This window comes from Poromitra crassiceps (assembly GCF_964638095.1).
Source record: "Poromitra crassiceps genome assembly, chromosome: 10".
Lineage (NCBI taxonomy): Eukaryota > Metazoa > Chordata > Actinopteri > Beryciformes > Melamphaidae > Poromitra > Poromitra crassiceps.
Genome location: NC_139631.1, coordinates 23,565,580 through 23,578,294, shown reverse-complemented (window position 1 = coordinate 23,578,294; position 12,715 = coordinate 23,565,580). Strand labels below are relative to the sequence as shown.

Below are 12,715 nucleotides of genomic sequence, written 5' to 3'. Positions count from 1 at the left end.
TTTAGAAAGCCGTGTCATGTGTAGATCCACTCTGTGACTGTTTAGAAAGCTGTGTCATGTGCAGATCCACTCTGTGACTGAGTGTTAGAAAGCTGTGTCATGTGTAGATCTACTCTGTGACTGAGTGTTAGAAAGCCGTGTCATGTGTAGATCTACTCTGTGACGGAGTGTTTAGAAAGCCGTGTCATGTGTAGATCCACTCTGTGACTGTTTAGAAAGCCGTGTCATGTGTAGATCCACTCTGTGACTGAGTGTTTAGAAAGCTGTGTCATGTGTAGATCCACTCTGTGACTGTTTAGAAAGCCGTGTCATGTGTAGATCCACTCTGTGACTGTTTAGAAAGCTGTGTCATGTGTAGATCCACTCTGTGACTGAGTGTTAGAAAGCTGTGTCATGTGTAGATCCACTCTGTGACTGTTTAGAAAGCCGTGTCATGTGTAGATCCACTCTGTGACTGTTTAGAAAGCTGTGTCATGTGTAGATCCACTCTGTGACTGTTTAGAAAGCTGTGTCATGTGTAGATCCACTCTGTGACTGAGTGTTTAGAAAGCCGTGTCATGTGTAGATCCACTCTGTGACTGAGTGTTAGAAAGCCGTGTCATGTGTAGATCCACTCTGTGACTGAGTGTTAGAAAGCTGTGTCATGTGTAGATCCACTCTGTGACTGAGTGTTTAGAAAGCTGTGTCATGTGTAGATCCACTCTGTGACTGAGTGTTCAGAAAGCTGTGTCATGTGTAGATCCACTCTGTGACTGAGTGTTCAGAAAGCCGTGTCATGTGTAGATGGTTGTAAATGCATATTCATTCATGAATGATTTGTGCACATGTATAGTGCACAGTTAACTGCTGAATGTTTTCACAATGTGCATTTGTCCGCTCAATGTAGGCTTCATTCTCTTATGTGAGATGCTCTGTGTCCCTCTATCCAGTGTTTTTGTTTGTCTAAAGGCCTACTTATGCAAATGTGTGTTTGGACATCATTGTAGTAAAAGCATAGAGCCAATGTAATCTCAACTGGAGAATATGGTTGGCTCGACAGGGGCAACTGGACCATGCAGCCAGGCCCTGGTCCTGGTCCAGACCTGACAGATGAAGAGAAGGAGATTATAAACAGTGTGATCGCCCGTGCTGAGAAAATGGAGACCATGGAGCAGGAGAGAATTGGGTGAGGACACATGGACTGGTTTCTATAAATATACAAAGACAATATCACTCTTGTTGAGACTGATGGGACCCTGTCTTGTTGCAGGCGCTTGGTAAACCGTCTGGATGACATGAAGAAGACAGTGTGTGGGGACGGAGTGTCCCGCTGCTTGCTGTGTGGGGAGCAGCTGGGCTCACCCGGGGTCAGCTCAGTGGTGTGCGAGGACTGCAAAAAGGTAGGGATGATGAGTCGGCCAATTACTAATGTGGCAACCAAACAACCCACTCCACTGTGGCAGCTCTGATCAATCCTGACAAAATACAAGCGGTCGTGCTTCGTGAGATGAGCATAATGTGACATTGTAAATGGAAACCTTTATTTTCTCCTGTCATGACTCATCATGTAGAACATGTGTACCAAGTGTGGACTACAGTGTGGCAGTCGGTCACGGTCTGTGTGGCTGTGCAGCATCTGCAAAGAACAGCGAGAGGCAAGTTTTCATCCCTGGCGAGCTCCAACAGAAAAGAAATGTCAGTTGTGAGAAGCCTACGATGGTAACATTTTTCCGTTCCTCTTAGGTGTGGAAGAGGTCTGGTGCCTGGTTCTTCAAAGGCTTCCCGAAGCATTTTCTGCCTGCGCCTATGCCCATAGCTAAACCCAGAGAGGCTGCAGAGCCCAAGGGGGCACCGGCCTCTGGGCCCAGTGGGGCAGCAGCTCCGCCTCAGCCACGGGGTAGACAGTCAATATGTGCCCCTTCAGCTTTAGCCTGCAGTGTATAGGAATCATGATGAATTCATACAGAAATGGAATTGCACGCTCTTCTTAGGACTACATTCCGTTTTCTCTCCATCTCTCTCAGGTCAGAGTCAGGCTCCTACCTCTGGGAAGCAGGTTTCAGGCAAGTTATATCTCTAACCGACGCTTGTTACGTTTCCATTTCTCTTCAGTCTCATGAGATCAGCGGCATAACGCCAGTCCCCTTCCAGCCTGCTTGTTTTATTGCTCTTCTCCCCACCATCAAACCTTTCATTTGCTTCCCAAATTTGGCAGCACCGCCCCCTGTTGCAGGGGAGGGGGCGGAGGAGCTCAATTAAGCTGTTGGGGAAGTGCGTGCCGTGCAGTGACATGTTGCCTCTAGGTGGTGCTGGTGTGATGGGTCACACCGGATCATGCACACGTTTTCAGCCCAATTACCTGTACAATTTGATGAGCTCATAAAAGTAAGAGGTAGTTGAGAAGATGTGCAGACTATATAAGCGCAGCATATAGGGCTGCCTCAGCTTGTTGCAATGTATGTAGGTCAACACGCCTTTGCATGAAGAAGCTGCAACATCAAACGTATCTGAACTGGAGAGACTGAAGTATTATAGATTCCACTGCAGGGGGCTGGAAGTTGTGTGTGTGTGTGTGTGTGTGTGTGTGTGTGTGTGTGTGTGTGTGTGTGTCTGTGTGTGTGTGTGTGTGTGTGTGTGTGTGTGTGTGTACATGTGCGTGCATTTATGGCATTCATGTGTACTTTTAGGAGCAGAGCCACAGGGCCGTGCTGCTTACCCACCTGTGGCCCCTAAACCATCGGAGGTGCCACGGGCCATGGCCACGGGCGGGGCCGGTGCTGGCTACAATGACCAGGGCAGCCCAGTAGTGATGAAGAAGGCTGTGACGGTCCAGAGCTCCAGACCTCAGCCTGCTGCATCTGCCACCATGGCCCAGCAGGGTGAGGGACAGCCCGGACAAAGAAATCACTGACAAATCCCCCAAATCACCCATTTGCTCACGAAGCATTTCAAAACTCTAGATGTGTGTGTTCTTTTGTGCAGTCAGGATTGTATTGTGGTTGCAGGTTCAATGGCGGCAGATGGAGGTGCTCCAGAGCAGAGAGCGCCTCCTGCAGTACGGGAGGAGAGGAGGCAGCCTGCTGCTTACAGCGCTCCCCCCGCCCGGCAGCAACCTCCCCCAGCCGAGGACGACGACGACGCCAACGACTACGACTCTGATGAAGCCAGTGAGTGTTCACCATCTGCCCGCTTATTTCATGGAGTAAAGTGGCTGATACCCATGTACAATAGTTATATTAGCTTTACCTCATGACAGTTTGACTGCGATTGCTCTTGTTTTCAGGTAAAAGGGACTAGCTAGGGTGCTTTATAAACAAATCACAACATATTGTGATGTATTATAATAGTACTGGGCATTGATGTGCAATATTTCCCTTCATTTGGCAGCATTACTATTCCCTTTTGTGAATCTGAGTCATACCATGGCAAAGCTGAATTTCTGCCTTTTAGTGTGCTGGTAATATTTCATGTCTATAAATTGTCCAATCGTGCTTGCAGACAGCAAGCATCATCCTGGCAGAATCTATTGAGCCTGGGAGAAGATGATAAATGATAGGCGCCATATGTTATCCAAGCAGAAGAATCAATAACTTAGAACCTAAGCAGAGGAGGACGTGAATGAGTCAATAGTGACACATAAACTATGTAATTCTGCTTTTTTTTGTGTAGATCTCCTTTGAGTGATGAGAATGGTGCCATGTCAGTCATGTTCTGTGCCTCCAGCAGCAAACGGCCTTTATTCTTTCTCTGGGGTATCGGATGTTAATTTACTTTATTGAGGTCCGGGAATACGGAGCAGTGCAAATAATTTGAGATACATCAGGGCTGATGGGCTATAGATTCCCCTTGTGTTTGATGTAATCCCCTGTGTTAAGAGTGAAAATGGCAGAAATAGCAATGGTTTCACTGTGCCTGTTCTCTGTGGAGTTGGGAGGGTGAGAACAGATAGGTCCTGTGGTGCTCAGCTGGTGATGTGTTGTGCGCTCTTACATCAAGATGTCCTGATCGTGCCTTTCAGCTCACGAAAGCAAATTCAATACAATTTGAACGATGTACCGTAGTTTAATAATCGATATGCTTATCAAAAACAAATTGGACAAGCTGGGACTGCTTAGTGTCGAGTTTCAGAGCACCGCATTTACATACAGGCCCTACCCTACAGGACCTACAGGCTGGCTGGTAGCTAAACTCAGCACTGGGATGTTTACTGTTAAATAAGAGGATTAACAAAATAGATTTGATCATTTGGTCCGCTAACCGCTACGCTAGCCATTGTTACTACTTCACAGAAAATCAGTGAGAGTAGTATTTTCAGTCCTTTTACCCATAATGTTGTTTTCTGAACGCCCTCCTTTGAGAGTCAAGGCTTTATTTGATTCCTTTTATATTGTTTCCTCTGTTTTGTTATGAGATTACCTTTCTTTAGGTAGAAGCCTCTGAATATGTTCCGCGATCTTGGCTCCAGACTGCTCAGTCCAATTTACAGCACATTTAAGGGGAAGCTACTGCAGGCCCCATTGTGATTCAGCATTAGTGTCTGTGTCGAATCTTGATGTGCTCGTCTGTCCGTCCTGTGCCAACGTCAATACTCACTAAAACTCACAAGCAGAGTCTCAATGATGTTTAATTATAAGAGAGTCTTTCCTTGTGTTTATACTCATAATTATTCTAGGGCTAACACTGCCTCTCTCTAGTCTAACGTCATGACTGGTCTGCGTCTCTTTCAGCCACTCTGGGCTCTCTAGAGTTCAGTCTTCTTTATGAGCAGGAAAGCAACAGTCTCCACTGTAGCATCATCAAGGCAAAGGTACCACCCCTCTCCTCATGCTCTCACACATTGGGACAATTAAGGTGAAGTGGTTGATGTTGAAACACTCCTGGACGGTGCTTTAGCTTTATGTCTCTCTGCTGTCTCGTGGTGTGATGGGCACTTTCTCTCCGCAGGGACTGAAGCCCATGGATTCAAATGGACTGGCAGACCCCTATGTCAAGCTCCATCTGCTGCCAGCTAGTAAGGTGAAAGAAGCACCTTTACTGCACCAAGCATTTGCCTCTTTTAAAAGAGTGATTTCCTGAAAGTCCTGCTTAGGAGAGAGGAAGAACAGCGATGATTAGACTCCTGTGGTTCAGATACAGGCCTTCCTCCAAGCTCAAGTCTGACACCTTGTGGTGTAAACATGCAACATCTTATTACTCTAAACTGGCCATTAGATCTTACTACAGGAGTGATTCCCAAACTGTGGTCTGGGGACCACTGGTGGTACTCAAGAGCCTTGCTGACTGCCAAATCAGCCTATCAGCAAATAAGATGTGTTTATCTGTTTATGTGTTGGTTATTTGCAATCTGACTTGCAAAAGTAGCCTACTAGTATTTAGCCTTTCTGATGCTATTTGTATGGGTAAATCAGTGATATTTTTTTAATGGAGAAAAAAAGTTAGTAGCCACAGTGGGAAGTGGTACTTGGGAAATTTGTTTTGGTGCATGTGGCACTTGGTCTGAAAAGTTTGGGAACCTCTGTACTACCGTATTGTCTAACACATTTGGGTGAGATATTGTGTCGTAAGTGAAAGTATTAGTGTAAGCATAGTGTAGGCCAGTCTAGGTCTGATCAGTGCCAAGTAGAGAAGGGAGCAGTTCTTGGATGCCAAAAACTTGGAGTAGGTCAATTAAATGAAACACCCATGTAAATGCTCACCCTGGTTAGATGGCACAAGGAATTATATATACTGTAGCCTATTAGATCTTTTGTAGTTTTGTCCCAAACATAAACCAGTTTCTTGTCTTGATGTGCCCCTTAACAGTCTACCAAGCTGCGCACAAAGACCTTGAGGAACACCCGCAACCCCACATGGAATGAGACTCTCACCTACCATGGGCTTACAGATGAGGACATGCAGCGGAAGACACTCAGGTGGATAGTTACCTCAAGCAGCCAAACATGAATCAGTACTTAGCAGCTAATCCAAAAAGGTTCATAGTGTCTATACTTTACTTAGATTGTTAGGTTTTCTTCTATATCAGACACAGGTTTTTGTTCCTACCTGACATGTTTCGACGGTAATACTTCCGTCTTCTTCAGAGGTTTATTTTATTTTATTTCACCTTTATTTCACCAGGAAAATTACTTGAGATCCAAGATCTCTTATTATCTCTCATTTCGCCGTTTGAGAACGCTGCTCCAGGTGGTGGAAAGCATGTAAGCCCCCTCGTCCCGGTTTATCGTCGTTTGCGCCCGCTTCCTGATTTCCACCGCCTCCATAATCCAGCGCTGGTGTTTGTTTTCCTGGGTGCGGATGACTTTGGCCATATCCCAGTCCATAATGTGGTTCTCCCTTTTGCAGTGATCTGTGATTGCCGATTTGAGATTTTCTTGTAGTGCCTGTTCCTTTATAGCCCGTGTCTTTATAGCCCGAGGGGGCTTACATGTTTTCCACCACCTGGAGCAGCGTTCTCAAACGGCGAAATGACAGCGGGGGGCGTGGTCGTCCTGTCAAATCTGACAGGACGATCACGCCTCTGTAAACAACATCAGCTGTTTAAGACACGTCACACACCATCTAGTGACACCTCTGAAGAAGACGGAAGTATTACCGTCGAAACATGTCAGGTAGGAACAAAAACCTGTGTCTGATATAGAAGAAAACCTAACAATCTAAGTACTTAGCAGCTATTTGATCATCCGCTATCGTTTCTTGCTTCAAACATGATCTGCCCTTACACGACTTCCTCCTCCAATGGTGGCAACACGCCCCCAAACGATTAACCTTTTGTTTTGATTTGCGCAGGCTGGCTGTCTGTGACGAAGACAAGTTTGGGCATAATGAATTTATCGGGGAAACCCGAGTGGCCCTGAAGAAACTGAAGATGAACCAGAAGAAAAACTTCAACGTGTGCCTCGAGAGAGTTGTCCCCGTGAGTGAGATTCATTTACAGTCAAGCAATGGCGTGCTCTCCTCGTCTGAATCTTTTACTGACCTGCTGGATCATTTCGTTGCCTTCACAGACAAAGCGAGGTGGAACAGCCGGCGGTGCGCGAGGCATTTCTCTCTACGAGGATGAGGCAAGGTTTTATTACCACCAGCATGTCTAAACGTGGCAGATTCCTCCAGAAGTTCATCCACATCTTTTCATGAATCTCCCTGAACCATCTCACCTGCCCCTCCCCCCTCTGCTCTGCTCTCTCGCTCCCCAGTCAGGGAAAGATGGCGCGGAGGTAGAGGAACGAGGCCGGATTCTCGTCTCCCTCATGTACAGCACCCAGCAGGGCCGCCTCATCGTGGGCGTGGTGCGCTGCGTTCACCTGGCTGCCATGGATGCTAATGGCTATTCTGACCCATTTGTCAAAATGTGGGTTCCAGGATGGTTGAGATTATTTTCTTTGTTGTTGTGTTGGATTGTAACGCGAGGGTATCTCCGCACCATCAGCTATTATCAGTACAGCGAGGAAGCTGACAACATACAAAATGATGTTACTCTGAGTAGTAGATTTCGATTGTAAATATATGAATGCAGAATAATGGCAAAAAATGTAAAGTATATATAACATTTACAGATGTCTGAAACCTGACATGGGGAAAAAGGCTAAGTGCAAAACACAGACCAAGAAGAAGACCCTAAACCCGGAGTTCAATGAGGTTCGTACTGCAATTCATGGTGAAAGGCAGCAATAAATACAAATGACTCAGCTATTTTTCTGAAATTACCATTGAATCAGTGTATTGATATTTTTGGCAACTCAAGTATGAAAAATATCCCTCTTGGGGCATGTCTTTGGGAACGATAAATTAATTTCTTTCTTGAATAAATTTCAGGAATTCGGCTATGAGATCAAACACGGTGAGCTGGCCAAGAAGACATTAGATATCTCCGTGTGGGACTATGATATCGGGAAATCCAACGACTACATCGGTAAGTTATTTGGAGGATCTGATTAGCACCATTCACCTGCTCCACACTAAACTGATACCTTCGATGGTTCTTCCTGTCGGACAGGTGGGTGTCAGCTGGGCATCACTGCCAAAGGAGAGCGGCTGAAGCACTGGTACGAGTGCTTGAAGAACAAAGACAAGAAGATCGAGCGTTGGCACACCTTGATGAACGAGAATCATCGCGATAGCGATTAACCACTTGCCCCCAACCTGCATGAGTTAAAACCTCCCTACTCGGTCCACTTCCCTTCTCCCTAATGCACTTTTTTCTCCTTGTTCAATTCTTTTTTGTCTGTTCTTCTCTCCTGTCCTCTCTACCTGACTGACACACAGGCATCGCTCTCATGCCTCCCTCTCCCTGATCTAATGTGCCCTTTCCTATCTACAGTATTCCTACCTATTTCTCTGCCTGTGCTGACCACTTCATCTGCCTTGTGGAAGTTTCCACAAGGCAAAACATGGCATACTAAAAATTAATTGGAGATGATTTCACGAAGACATCTAGATGTTATGTCATGTCGGAAACTCCACACATCCTTAGCTAAAGAACATGAAATTTGGATTGCACTGGCACGGAACAAGAGAAGCAATATGTTATGGCATCTAAGGGCACCACCATGGTCCAAGGCCGCGACGTTCATTAAGCTCCTTGGAGTGGCAGGCTACCATTGTTGGATTTCCTGTGTAATTAATTACATCACGCTGTAGTGTAACACTTGTATGAGCATGCAAAGCCACAGACATAAGAAAACAGTGAACACGCAGCTACGCCTTCAAATATTTCAACTGTGCCCGATGTCATGGACACACTGTATATTGTCATCAAGAAATGTTTACATATTGATACATTGCTCAGGTTAGGATAGAAATTACAAAAATCTGGTCTATACATGATTCATTAATCAGTGGACCATGCGCTAAATGAATCTTTCACCAGTTGCTGTCGATGTGTGTCTTAAAATTATAGCACACCTAGTTGAATATTACGAATTTGTATGTCTGATTATTCAAGCTGTGACTTTTGAGTTTGTGGGAAATGTTAACCAATGTGATTTGAGGAACTGAACAGTGAACAGAAATGTTTGTTTTTCAGTTTTCATGTATTCGTTGCGGTGGGAGCTGGCAGGAAGAAGGGATTCTTTCTGCCAGCTTTGCTCTTCTGAAGCACGTGGTTTCGCTCTGACAGCTCAGAGGTTTTCTACTGCAGTTTTTCTACTGAATGCACACGTCACGGTCCGGTTTCGTACTCTTTCAATCAGTCTGCTCCGCTTAATAGTAAGAGAACAGGTTATGTCATAAGTATGTGCAGCTTTACCTGCATGCACTGTGATCGTTGTGACTCTTGTGTGCCTGGAGCAGTCATGGCCCGCTTTTACCCCGTTACACAGCCGTTCCACAGGGCGGCGCCGTTTCCATCCTGCCAATCATCGAAGGCTTTATTTAGTGTGTGGCTGTTCACTAATCACAGCGACCCAAGGAAAGCACACCTTACACAATGGAATGACCTCAATTTATACAGCTGTTTGCAAGTTACTCCAATGTCAAAAAAGAAAAAAAGACAAACAAAAAAGCCTATGCATGAAATGTATTGTGGTTCAAGATATATATATACAGATACTTTTTAAGAAATTAATGCTATTGTAATTCAATTAATGTTTACACTTCCCCATAACATTCCTATTAATACTTTATATACAGAAGGAAACACAATTGCATCAATGCTGCATGACTATCAGGATGCTTATTGATATGGTTGAGACAGCTTAATTGAAATTGGTGTTATCTGAATAAACTGGTCTGATAGCATCCACAGGACTGATTGGTAATATGATACAAACTGAGCACATCAACAAAAAGAACTTATCCAACTCTAGAAGTAGCATAGCATTGAGATTAATCTCATTCTTCGAGTGAGACATTCTGTAGATAAACATCAACTTCTCTCCAGTGTCTTCTCTCTGAACAGCCACTCTGCCCCCCTGTGGCAGTGATTCACAACGCACAGTAGCATCATACACAAGTAATGCTACTTCAGTCACAGTGGATCATTGTGTGATGGTCAACACATATAATGTTCACTCGTTTATGTTTTTGTTTGTCAGCAGGCTTCTCCCTGAGCTAAACATCTAGCCGTCTTCTACTCGAGTCTGCCAGTTCAGTGGAATGTTTCCTGGTTCTATCTCTGTATTTGTAAATAGATAGTGCATGCACTGGAAAAATGTATGTTTGCAAATAACTTTGCATGTAAAGATTTTGCAAAGAGTTTACACACAGATCAATAAAAACAAATGAAAAGTGATAAACCTGTGCAGTGTGTATTATGTTTGGGATGCGCAGAGGATTTAACAGATTTATGTGCTTTTATACTAAACTAGGCATCTAGTGCGCTCGATTCCTACGCTGCGTGGGCACACGCAGCGTGGCCTTGCCCATCCTGAAGCTCGCCAAGCTGGCCCTGCAGCTTGCATTCGCAGCTTGGCTGCTGTGTGGCCTTGCCTGCCCTATTGGCGCGCGTTTCCCCCAGTCTCTCTCTCTCCCTCAGTCTCTCGTGAGCCTCCTCAGTCTCTCCCGTGATCCTCAGACTGATGACATCATCACTTATGACATCACTGATGATGTCATCAGTGGGACTGATGTCATCAGTGGTTTATGACATCACTGATGATGTCAGTGGTTTATGACATCACTGATGATGTCACAGTGGGATTTATGACATCATTGATGATGTCATTTATGACATCACAGTGGGACATGGGACAGACCCAGAAACAGAGCCCTAGCTCCCATTTATATACTGCTTGTTCTCCTGGGAGATCTGGCAACACTGCTGCTTGTTGTTTACGTCATTGTGGAGGAAGCTAGCCGATTCTGTGCCAGGTAATAACGTTTAGGTTAGCTTTCCATTAGTCTAATGTTATAAGTTGTTCAGTCATGGGGAAGTCATTTGCTAATTTTATGTGTAAGAAAGATTTCCATCCTGCGTCGAAGTCAAATATCAAAAAGGTATGGATAGCAGAACAGAAATGGACTTTCAAGAAGAAGAAGCAGGAGGACCTTATGCAGGCATACATGAAAGAGCAGGAAAGTTACAACAACAGATTGTTGATGGGGGATGATCGTGTAAAAAATGGCCTCAATTTCATGTATGAAGCTCCACCTGGAGCATCCAAAGAGGAAACAAAAGATGGGGGACAGTCAGATTACAAATTTGAGTGGCAGAAGGGGGCTCCTCGAGAGAAGTATGCAAAGGATGACATGACTATTAGAGACCAACCATTTGGCATCCAGGTGCGCAACGTAAAATGCATCAAATGTCACAAATGGGGCCATGTGAACACAGACAGAGAGTGTCCTCTCTATGGGCTTTCTGGTATCCAGGCCAGCTCTGTGGCCACAGAGGAAGAAGCAGGTCCGTCGATGCACCCCTCAGAGTTAATGGCGGAGATGCGAAACAGTGGGTTTGCCCTGAAAAGATGTGTCCTTGGTAGGAATGCTACTGTTTGTGATCCAGCACAGGATTATGTGTCCAGTGAAGAAGAGGAGGATCCTGAGGTGGAGTTTCTGAAGTCACTGACAACCAAGCAGAGACAGAAGCTCCTCAGAAAACTTGATCGCCTGGAGAAGAAGAAGAGCAAAAAACAGAAAAAGAAAAGCAAGAGAAAGCACAAGAAGAAGCATTGCAGTGACAGCTCGAGTGACTCCTCTGATAGCAGCAGCGATAGTGACTCCGACTCAAGCAGCCACGGCAAATCAAAGAGCCAAAAGAGAAAGAAGAACCAGATAAAAGATTCATGTCATGATAACGGCACCGGGGGCGAGAGCCGAGTCAAGAGTCAGAAAAAGGGCTCTTCTCAGCACAGGAGCAGGTCACAGAACCCTCACAGCAGAGCTGGAGAGAGAGATCAGTAGAGTGTAAAGAGCCCACAGCACATAGTGAGAGGGGCTGCCACAATATACTATTAGATCCTAACTATAATGGACACATGTAATAGGAAGATTTTCTCCAACAGAAATTAAAAAGCGGCAGCAGCTATATTTGATTAGCATGACACTGCTGATTAAAATAGCATAATAGAATAGTAATGATAATGACATAGGCTACAACCTAGAGTTATACTGGACACTGCAGCAACTCAGAGGACGACTGATAATGCTGGTTGGAAAAGGCCCGCTCAGTTCAGAAACTGTATCAAATTGCCAGAAGGAAAGCTGTCAATGCTGCCCATTAGAAAGTTTAGGACCATAGGCTATATGCAGTGTTGGGCAAGTTACTTTCAAAATGTAATATACTAAATATTACTAGTTACTTTCATTTGAAAGTAATAAGTTACTTTACAATATTACTATCTGTGTAGAGTAACTTGTTACTTATTACACTAGTTTTGCATTACTTTAACCAAAACAACAGCACCAGCAGAATGACATCGCTGCCCCAGAACCATCCCGAAAAATAATGTCAACCGCCTTGAAGTCAGTGTAAACAATCCAAAATTCTAAATGTTATTCTTTTCCTTTGTTATTGTCATCTGTAGTGGTTATTTGCATAAAAACAGACCGATTGATTAGGAAATGATTGTATCTTTATTTAAATATGTGCTTTGATTAAAAAAATGTTTTAACTCAATTTGTAACTTGAGTTACTTGACAAAGTAACTGGTATAATATTACTGAAATCCTATAAGTAATAAGTTATATTACTGTTACTGCTAAAAGTAATATATTCATGTAATATGTTACTTTTGTAATGAGTTACCCCCAATACTGGCTATATGCTATGCCTTCACATTGTGTCCTAAACCTGTTTCCC

The 12,715-nt window shown here is 44.5% G+C and overlaps 2 protein-coding genes across 2 annotated transcripts; both read left to right on the top strand.

Moving 5' to 3' along the window:
• Positions 1–1,041: 1,041 nt before the first annotated feature.
• On the top strand, positions 1,042–10,054 carry LOC310784193 (rabphilin-3A-like). The gene is made up of 15 exons (XM_083645204.1): positions 1,042–1,165; positions 1,250–1,379; positions 1,551–1,634; positions 1,723–1,876; positions 2,667–2,858; positions 2,985–3,146; positions 4,707–4,786; positions 4,924–4,995; positions 5,782–5,891; positions 6,766–6,892; positions 6,984–7,040; positions 7,173–7,327; positions 7,533–7,614; positions 7,792–7,888; positions 7,973–10,054. The coding sequence occupies exons 1-15, from the start codon at positions 1,053–1,055 to the stop codon at positions 8,101–8,103; spliced, it is 1,746 nt and encodes a 581-aa protein (XP_083501330.1). The 5' UTR covers positions 1,042–1,052; the 3' UTR covers positions 8,104–10,054.
• A 775-nt stretch (positions 10,055–10,829) lies between these two features.
• Positions 10,830–11,817, top strand: LOC310784324 (corepressor interacting with RBPJ 1-like; the record flags this gene model as incomplete). The annotated part of the gene is made up of 1 exon (XM_083645339.1): positions 10,830–11,817. The coding sequence occupies exon 1, from the start codon at positions 10,840–10,842 to the stop codon at positions 11,815–11,817; it is 978 nt and encodes a 325-aa protein (XP_083501465.1). The 5' UTR covers positions 10,830–10,839.
• Positions 11,818–12,715: the final 898 nt, after the last annotated feature.